The sequence below is a fragment of the Argentina silus genome (assembly GCF_951799395.1).
Source record: "Argentina silus genome assembly, chromosome: 7".
In the NCBI taxonomy this organism is placed as follows: domain Eukaryota; kingdom Metazoa; phylum Chordata; class Actinopteri; order Argentiniformes; family Argentinidae; genus Argentina; species Argentina silus.
The window spans coordinates 15,000,417-15,011,228 of record NC_139661.1 but is presented as its reverse complement, the minus strand read 5'-3'; the positions used below and the strand labels follow the sequence as shown (position 1 = coordinate 15,011,228).

The 10,812-nt window shown below is 46.0% G+C and overlaps 1 protein-coding gene across 1 annotated transcript in view; it reads left to right on the top strand.

Moving 5' to 3' along the window:
* Positions 1-618: 618 nt before the first annotated feature.
* pdlim5a (PDZ and LIM domain 5a) overlaps positions 619-10,812 on the top strand; it is a 69,760-nt gene continuing 59,566 nt past the window's right edge. Inside the window, exons 1-2 of the mRNA XM_083673030.1 lie at positions 619-692; positions 8,786-9,005. Of these exons, the coding sequence (XP_083529156.1) occupies positions 8,907-9,005 (99 nt within the window). The 5' untranslated portion in view covers positions 619-692; positions 8,786-8,906. The remainder of the gene's footprint in view (positions 693-8,785; positions 9,006-10,812) is intronic.

Here is a 10,812-nt window from a genome sequence, read left to right as displayed (position 1 = left end):
TGTCTCTCTCTCTCTTTGAATCTCTTTGAATCTTTCTCTCACTCTCTCAATCTCGTTCAATCTCTCTCTCTCTCTCTCTCTCTCTCTCTCTCTCTCTCTCTCTTTCTATCCCTGTCATTCAAGTGAAACTTACCGTAAAATGCAATTAGAAACGCAATCATACGCAACACACCCAAGCAACAGTCACTTTGAATGGAACACACACTTCAATGAGTACAAACAGGCTCCACTCAACATCAAAGACAAAGCAAAACACTGCATTCTAATGAATTTAAATGAATTTAAATGAATTTGTTTTCTCAGTCTAGGTTAACGGTTACAGAATTCTTTTAATTCATTAGCAGTAGGACTATAGTGCATTTAGTGAGTTTATTTCTCTTTCTCTATTTTTTCTTCTTTATTCTCTCCGTCTTTCTTTCATCATTATCGTCATTGTCAAAATCGCGTGTATTCAAACAACACTTGCCTTTTGAATGGAAAGAAACAAATTTCATGGGAGGCTGCGTTCCTACATGTACTGTCTGCTACTGCGTTCATGACGTAATATGGAGAGGGTATTCGCCCCCCCCCCCGGGTTAACCAAAAGAGCGTACTTCGTGGCGGAAGTCAAACTGGTCTTGGACGGGACACCGGAGCAGACCGTAGAGGTGAACGGAACGGAACGGAGAGCGTACCTACCGCGCGGCAAAAAGGTTAGTGACCGCGCGTTCTCGCAGAAAAAAAAAAAAAAACACCTGATAAGAAATGGTGACTAGGATGGGACGTCCCGCGCGCACTGTGACAAGTGCACGATGATAGCAGATTGTTATATTGTTATTATTAGTGTCTATTCCAATAGAGCATTGGATTGGTTATGCATGTATTTTGGTCATAATAGCCCCATGTCAAATTATAGCGTCAAGTTAATTAGAAAAATCTCAATAGCGCTGTTTATTCAGTCAATATTGCCATTTGATTTAGAACACGTTGTCATTTACAATCGACAGCGGGCTAATACTAATACAAACTTTCCTCAAATGATGCGCTTCTGGTGGGGTGTGCGTGTGTGCGTGCGTGCACGTGTGTGTGGACCGAGTTTTTGTACAGAACTCACTCACGCGCACAACTGAAAAATAGTGATACGGAGGTGAAGATGTGAGAACGAATGATCCTGTAGAACCAAGCGCGGTGCTGTATGTGACTGCAAATTACATGTGATCAGCTAGATTAGATGCAGGTGTGTGGGGTTGTAGTTTGAATGGGTTGCCTTGAGAGAGAGAGAGAGAGAGAGAGAGAGAGAGAGAGACACACACACACACACACACACACACACACACACACACACACACACACACACACACACACACACACACACACACAGCTACAACATAATAACCTCTCCTCTGAGCTTGAAAACTGAGAGAGAGAGAAAGACAGACAGAGACAGGTGAAATCTGTGAAATTGACAGACAGAGTAGGTTGAGAAGCAGGTGTAGCTGATCTCTCACCCGCTCATCAGTGGCAAATGACTATCAAGCACTAGATACTGTATCAATGGGCTTTGGCAATGTAAACATACATTATGTTTCCCATGTCAATAAAGACCCTTTGAATTGAATCAAGAGAGAGAGAGAGACAGAGGCAGAGAGAGAAAGAAAGCGAGAGAGAGGAGAGGAGAGGAGAGGAGAGGAGAGAGCCTTACATTGACAGGGGTGGGGGATGGGGGGTGGGGGTTCATTGATGTTTGGTTCTGAATGGAGCAGATGTATAGATCTCCCCCTGGAGACCCGGTGGCTACTGGCTTGTCCCTGACAGCCTTTAGCTATGCTGGCCATATGGCTTAGAAACGGAGGAGGGACAGACACACACACACACACACACACACACGCGCACACAGACACGCAAGCACGCACGCACACACGTGCACACGCACACACACACACACACACACACACACACACACACACACTCCTGCTATAGTGTGACTGACTGGGTTCGAACCTGTGTTCACAGAAGACTGTGTTAGCCTGCCGAGCCAAAGCCTAGGCCAGATCTTAGACAGATCCTCTGTAACGCTCGTACATGTTCCTAAAGTCTTATAGTTACACATCCACAGCTGTGTAGCAGGGGAGGCTGGTGGAGGTAGAAATTGAAGGAATATAATGAGGAATGGTATCAAACACGTGTATTCCTCATTCCATTCCATGTATTACAACAAGCCCGTCCTCCGATTTCTACCTCCACCAGTCTGCCTTGCTGTGTAGACAGAGCGATGATTTGATCATCAAATAACAGCATATCATCCCATCCCAGCAGATTCTGCCAGTCAGGGTATTTTGACACTTTGCTCACCTCTTTGTCATTTCACTGGGAGGCCCAGCCAGGAGAAACTGTGAACCCAGCACTTATCCTGACACCCTGCCTCTCCTCCAATGAGGCCCCTGGGGGCCATACGGAATTCTGGGGGGTTGAGTCAAATAAACAGGTGAAGGCTGATGAAGGCTATTACTGATTAAGTGTTGTTGTTTGTGTTGAATGATTAGTTTAACTCATTTAGTACAGAGGGTGAAAAAAGTCACTCAAATTGTCATCATTCTAGAGTGCCAAGGATGACTTCATTCACCAAAAATGCATAAATTATGATGCTTCATTTTGTAGCTAATCAAGCTATTGTTGCAAGTTTAATACCACACAAAACACTTGGCACTCTAGGTGGTGAGTGTTCTGGAATTCTTTGGCAGTTGGTGAGTTAAGCACTCTGCATTTGCTGCGTGCATGTTTTTTTATTTTTATTCCTGTATTTAACAGTTTGTTCTTTGGCCCTGCCACGGTGTGGAGATATGGGGATGTTCATATCGCTGTCATCGCTCTCCTGATAGGCCTTTGATAGATGGACCCTGTCTATAACAGGTCTATAACAGGTCTATAACAGGTCTATAACAGGGGATAATTCTGAGGCTGGGATGGGCTGGACACCAGCTTCTAGGAGAAACACACACACACACACACACACACACACACACACACACACAGACAGGCACGTGCACATGCATGCACACACACACACACACACACACACACACACACACACACACACACACACACACACACACACACACACACACACACACACAAACACACACAAACACACACACACACATTCTCTCTCTCACCCCCCCTTAAAGCAGTCAACAACACACAGCAGCTGCTGTAGGGGGAAGGAAACAGATCTACTGTAGCATAGATATTGTTTGTTCAGGGCAGCCTTTACAGTGTGCTCCACACTCAGGGTTAAGCTGGGCTGTTTTGATAGCAGGCAGGGAGGGTATAGGCTGGGTATACATTGGGGGACTGATGACAACAGCTATTGGTGACACCTTTAGGAACACGGATTGAATAGAATAGAATGGACTAGGATGGAATAGAATGGAATAGAATAGAATAGAATGGAATGGAATGGACTAGGATGGAATGGAATAGAATAGAATAGAATAGAATAGAATAGAATAGAATATTATAGAATGGACTAGGATGGAATAGAATAGAATAGAATAGAATAGAATAGAATGCATAGGACTTAAGGTCTTGGCTATGAGTTGGCGATAACACATTGTGTGTTAACTAACACATGGTTAGGCCTATAGCAAGTAATAATGCATTATGTATGAGACTTGGTCTTTTTGAAATGCGCACACATGTACGATACTAATCTCCCCCAGTGATATGAGCTTGGCTGCTGTCACCCCTCTAATTGGGTACCAGCTGCCTGCAGCCAACCAGATCACAGTAAGTTGTTCTGTAAGTGATGATCCCCCTTCTTAGGATGACTCTGCTGACCTGAATGCTGACCCCACTGGGGGTCACCACTACACGACCTATACATGGGATTTGACCCGTAGAGATGGATACTGTTCAATCCGTGTGTCTGGCAGGGGAGGCTGGTGGAGGTAGGAATCGTCAGTACCAATAAACAATATTTTGAATGACTCATATACATGTATACCAATTACAACAATGTAACAATCATCCAATCATCAGCCTGCGTTTGGCTTGATGTCTGAATACAGAAGTAAACAGGTAATAACACAGCAGTTTGACGCTGGAACACACTACACTACCTTGTTCTGAATACAGAAGTAAACAGGTAATAACACAGCAGTTTGACGCTGGAACACACTACACTACCTTGTTCTGAGGGTCCTGAATGAAAGGATTGTTAGAGTTGTAGAGTTTTCCGTTGGAAACAAAACAAGCGCTCCTTCATAATTTCACATAATTCCAATTGCCTTGAATTTGGGCGCAGCAGTGCAGGGCAATTAAGTATGATTGTTTTAGCCCAAATGGTTAAGATGAACTGAGCCTGTATGTGTGTGTGTGTGTGTGTCCGTGTGTGTGTCCGTGTGTGTGTGTGTCTGTGTGTCCGTGTGTGTGTGTGTCCGTGTGTGTGTGTGTCCGTGTGTGTCCGTGTGTGTGTGTGTGTGTGTGTGTGTGCGTGCGTGTGTGTGTGTGTGTGTATCCTATGTCTCCCAGGCCTAGTTGTGAGAGGATCAGGCTCCAGGGCTTCCTCCTGAACATAATGGCTCTCCTCCATATGACTGTCGACAGACAGGTTAGATGAGGATTAAGTGGGTTTAGGTCTGGGGGAACATTATAAGCAGACAGCCAGACTGACAAATATGTTATTAATAGTAAGTACCGATGCCCTGTGTGTGTGTTTGTGTTTGCGTGTGTATGTGTGTGTGTGTGTGTGTGTGTATGGGTGCCTGTGTGAGTGTTTGTGTGCGTGCGTATGTGTGTGTGCGCACGTGCGTGCATGTGTGTGTGTATGTGCATACGTGTGTGTGTGCGTGCGTGTGTGTGTGTGTCTGCGTGTGTGCGCATGCGTGCGCGTGTGTCTGTGCATGCGTGTGTGCGTGTGTCTGTGTGTGCATGCGTGTGTGTGTGTGTGTATGTTGTGCCCACTGTCACCCGTATGTTGTGGAAAATGGGCACTTGGCCCATTTTCCACACGGCGCAGAAACTAAATAACCAATCATACGGAGCAGGAACACATAATACCCATAATTCCCCTTCCCAGTATTTTCCAATAAACACAAAAGACAAACATTCTATTGAATCCAGCTATATATATTCTCTTTTGTTTAGTTTGTGAAGTGGGAGGGTTTGATGACATACACATCCTGCTGTCAGTATTGTGTATTTCCAAACATGTTGTTGAACATGTACAGGGATGAGCAGAGATGACTGGTCCTCCTGTCGAACCCCAGCTGTTCCCCTCCAGGCTTGAACCAGCCAAACAGAGGGACCTGGGGTAGATAGGCCACTGGGTGTAGTGTACTTGCTGGAGCTTACTGGGTGTAGTATACTTGGTGTAGCCCTACTGGCTGTATCCTACAGGGTGTAGTCTACTTTCTGGAGCATACCTGGGTGTAGTCTACTTGCTGGATCTTACCTGGGTGTAGTCTACTGTGTGTTCTCTGCTAGTTTGAGCCTACTAGATGTAGCTAACAGGCTGTGACCTCCTGGCTGTATCCTATTTGTTGTAGCCTACTTCCAGGGCCTCAGTTGCCCCCCCCCCCCACCACCACCACCACCACAAGCATCTGTGTCTGTCTGACTGGGGGCTTCTTTGTTCATGTGGATGATGCATTAAATGTCGTTTAAGGGGGCAGATTATCATACCATTTAGAAGGGAGGGGGGATTGTGTGTGTGTGTGTGTGTGTGGGGGCGTGTGTGTGCATGCATGCGTATGTCAGGGAGAGGGGGGGTTAAGCTAAGATCATTAAGTGGGGAGAGAGGTGGCCATATGGGGTCTGAAATAGACACGCGCATGAACAAAGACAATGTGAATGGCTTTATGTCTGAGGGGTGTGTGTGTGTGTGTGTGTGTGTGTGTGTGTGTGTGACGGTGACTCTCATTGATGCTGGGGGTGATTATAACACCCCAACCCCAGTGGCCTCAATCCTCCTCCGTCCCTCTGTCTCATCTCTTTTCATACACACTTTATTGTTTGACAGAGTTTATCAGGTCAATGTGTGTGTGTGCATGCGTGCCTGTGTGTGTGTGTGTGTGTGTGTGTGTGTGTGTGTGTGTGTGTGTGTGTGTGTGTGTGTGTGTGTGTGTGTGAGTGTGTGTGTGCCTGTGTGTGTGTATGTGTGTGTGTGTGCGGCTTTTCCTTTGTTTCACATTAGTCAGCACCTCATTCTGGTGTGTGTTCTTTATTACTGAGTATGCTTCATTGAAATATGTCATATTGTCATATTACATAGAATCAACAATTTTCTATTGAAGGACGATACATCTGAAATCAGAATCAGAATCTATAGAGAGGAGAAGATAAAGAGCATTGCTTTCCTAAACGGAATCAAATCTATATTTTGAATGTATATATTGACAGAGAAGTACAGTGATTAAAACACAACCCTGTCCTTGGATGGTCTCGTACAGTAGGAAGTCTTTGTTACATCATCGGCACAGTTGCCATGGTCCCCTAATTGTGACTGTAGTGTTGTTTATAACACTTCCACAATCAGAACATCTGATTGGATTCTCACCTGCAGCTGTCGTTCCTCTGATCCAGCTCCATTCTCCTCCACTTCCTCCCGGCCCACCCAGACTTCCTGTGTGTCCTGTGTTGACCTCTGACCTCCCAGTGAGGGGGTCAGCAGGGTTCGCTTCCCTCTGCTGCTGCTGTTAGAGCTGGCAGCGCTCCAGACCAAAGCAAACGCTCTATATGAGAAACGTATCGTCTGGGAGGCTGATGGAGTACATCCTGTGTGTGTGTGTGTGTGTGTGTGTGTGTGTGTGTGTGTGCCCACGTGCATGTGTGTGTGTGTGTGTGTGTGTGTGTGTGTGTGTGTGTGTGTGTGTACATTTCCATCTTTCTATCTCATCAATCATTGGTTCTATCCAGTGGAGGCTGTCTTAATGAAGAATGTATGGGAAACGAAGGGGAAATAATGAAAATCTCTCCTGACAGATTAATTATGCATCGATAAAATGCTCAGCCTGTCACTTAAACAAACACTAAGCTCATACTCCAATCTCCATGAACATGCTCCTCCCTCCCTGGCCTGCTATAAGTGCCTGAATGAACACACAGCAGAGCTATGGGCCTGGTCACAGATCCCTGCGTCAGAGGGACTATATCAGTCTGCCGCTAAAGAACAAATCAATGCTCTCCTGGAATAGACGTGAATGGGGAGGGTCCAGAGAGGAAAGAGGAGAGGAGAGGAGAGAAACCCCTCTCCCTCGGCTGAGTTCCAAACCAGTCCCTAGTCCCTTACACACTACCCCCCTCGCCACTGCTGTAAGGGTCTGAACACATTGGAAAGATGTTGTGAAATCATAATGAATGAATTTCAGCCCTAATGCTTATGCAGATCATTATGTCATGCATATAAAGGTTTCATGAATGCCTTATGAATGCTACATTACACCACTCTTAAGTAAAGTGTTTCCCTTTATACCAATCCAAATCCTTTCAGATCTAAAGGAGTGACTAAGGTGTAGGGTGTAGGGGTTAGGGTGTGGGGGCTAGGGTGTAGGATGCAGGGTGTAAGATGTAGGATGTAGGGGCTAGGGTGTAGTGTGTAGTGTGTATGGTGTGTAGGGTGTAGGGTGTAGGGGCTAGGGGCCGATTTGGAACTCAGCCCCCCCTAAGCATCCCTATTGTGGAACATTCTCCTCTGAGCTGGTTAAGCCGGGCCTTGGGAATGTTGATGTTTGGGCTGTGATGGCTTTATGGACTCCAGGGTTCTACCTTAAATGCTGCTGCCCTCTCTGAGTCCATGTTCCTAAAATATCTGGATGGAAGTACGCACACACACACACATACACATGCGCGCAGGCACGCACCCATGCTGCAAGCACACACCACATGCGCACACACACACCCATACACACAAACAAACACGCACAGGCAGGCACACACACACACACACACACACACACACACACACACACACACACACACACACACATACACACACACACACACACACACACACACACATACACACACACACACACCCCCCCCCTCCTCTCCTGATCCCTCCCCTCCCCTCCCTTCTCCCCTCCCCTCCCTCCTCACCCCCTCCCTCCCCTTCTCCCCTCCCCTCCCCTTCTCTCGTCCCCTCCCCTCCCCTCCCCTACTTCCCCTCCCCTGTCCTCCCTCTTCACCCCCTCCCCTCCCCTCCCCTGTCCAACATAAAAAGGGCCATGGCATGGCTCTGAGAGTCAGTGTTGGCTAATAGTGGATACAACAGGAAGAACTGTATTGTCAACCTCCCTGCTAGGAGTTACAGCACTGTTTGGACGCCTTGTTCTAGAGGTACAGCTTTTTAACAGACTTTTAAACACGTTTGTGTGTAAATATATTTTATCTGTCATGGGCATTGTTTCTTAAGAATAGTTTTCCACATGTTTTGCCGGACACATATTTCGCGTACCGTGTTAATTGTGAAGCCTGGGCTGGGAAAATGTATGTCTCTTTTGACAGTTATATGGGTTTTCTTTTTAGGATGATTTAATTGTTTATTTTCATATGCCCCTAAAATGTATTGTATTGTATGCAGCTATTTATTGCTCAATATTTCACCATTTCTGAATGCCACTCATCACAGAAGAAACTATTGATGTTTTTGAAATTATGATTCAGCAGATTTTTCGATTATAAGTCTATTCAGTTGTAACTAAGAGATTCCAGTCTCAACATCTTGTTTAGTTATTGTTTAGTTGTTGTTTTGCTGATGCTTGTTGCTAAGGGTACTAGTCCATAACATAAGATGTGTGTTTTTCCACAGATCTTGGAGCTACAAAACTACTGGGTTAGCATACCTGTGTACATCCATACGTGCCTGTGACATCATCAGACCGTGCCAGTGACGTCATCAGACCGTGCCAGTGACATCATCATCATCAACCATGAGCAGTAACTACAGTGTATCTCTGCTAGGCCCTGCCCCCTGGGGCTTCAGACTGCAGGGAGGGAAGGACTTCAACATGCCTCTCACCATCTCCAGGGTGAGTACACACACACACACACACACACACATATGCACGCACATGGGCACATGGGCACACAAAGACATGCACACGCACACGTACACGCACACGCACACTCTCTCTCTCTCTCTATCCCTCGTCTCCTCTTGACTAACACCCTGTCAATAATCCCTGAAATGTTCTCTGATTTGCGCAAGCACAAACCCTTAACTTCTAATTTGTACACCACACACTCACACACACCCTCTTGGTGTATATAGTCTGTAACCCATCCTCCTGCCACCCCTTCCTCACATGTCAACACACACACACACACACACACATACACACACACATACGCACGCACGCACGCACGCACGCACGCACGCACGCACGCACGCACGCACGCACGCACGCACGCACGCACGCACACTTAAACACACACGCACACATACACACACACACACACACACACACACACACACACACACACACACACACACACACACACACACACACACACACACACACACACACTAGCCCACTTCACAGGGCTCTCCTCTCAGCTCTGGAATGGCAACCATTCCCACAATGCCATCTGGCTGTTGAGTGATGAAAAAGAAAAACAACTGAAACACTGTAGGCCATCTCCCTCAGAAGTGAAAACTGTCTGCCTATTAATTTCTTTTTAGGTCGACACAGTTTGATTGACGTTTCTCCATCTGTGTATCAACCAAGGGAGGCTAGTGGAGGTAGAAATCAGAGGTTGTGCTCATGTAATGCATGGAATGAGGAATTAATATCAAACACATGCATTACAATACGCCTGTCCTCTGATTTCTACCTCACTTCCACCAGCCGCCATCAATAACAACTCCAACTGTACTCAAACTCTATATATAATTTCTGACACACTAAGCTTGGTTTGTTACTTAAATGCTGTCTTAACGTGCTATTTCACGATCCTACTCATTTAAATCACTTATAGTTTTGCTCTTCTTACATTTCCCACAAAGTGCGACAACCGTGCCATTCATTCAAAAACAGGACCATTTTGAGGACACACGGCTGGTTTCTGTTTGGTAAGACTAGAGCGCTCTGGCTAGCTCTCAATACTGCTGGCGTTCATACTGGCTAGACTGGAGCAACATGGCAACTTGAGACGGATGAGTTGAGTTGCCAGTTCAGCAGTGGCAGTGGTGTCCCTCCATGGTTGCCATGTTTGTGTTATTGCTGTGGAAGCGATACTCTCCCACCAACTGTTGCGCAGGGAGAGGGAGTGCTGTCTGGGAGCGCTTTCCCTCCAAGTTCTCCTGTCCAACTGTTAATGTTTTGGCACTGGATGCTCATTTTAGTCGTTTTAACCAATTTGAGCACCCGAGAGAGAGAGAGAGAGAGAGAGAGAAAGAGAGAGAGAGAGAGAGAGAGAGAGAGAGAGAGAGAGAGCTGGCTCGCTTCAGTGTGGTGACTAAAGGTTGTGTTCTCCTTTGAGAGGATGGTTGAAAGTAGTACTCTCTCTGTCTCTCCCTCTCTCCCTCTCCCTGAACCCAACACCACAACCCCTGTAATAGGATGTGAGGTTTATATGGGGCTAACTTCATTGAGACAGAGGAAATCCTTAGAAAGTAGCTACAAAAGGGTGGAAAGTGGAAACCTGATAAAAAAAAAAAAAAAAGCAGACAGAATTCAGTTTTTCCTTCAGGTTTTCTTACATTTGTTTCAATGCTGCAAGCTAGCATAAGCAACAACTCTCCTAAATAGTCCTACCCAGTCACAAAATAGTCCTACTAGTTGTAAAAGACAAGGCATAACAACAGGCAACCATTCTACGGGCATGTGAGAACAA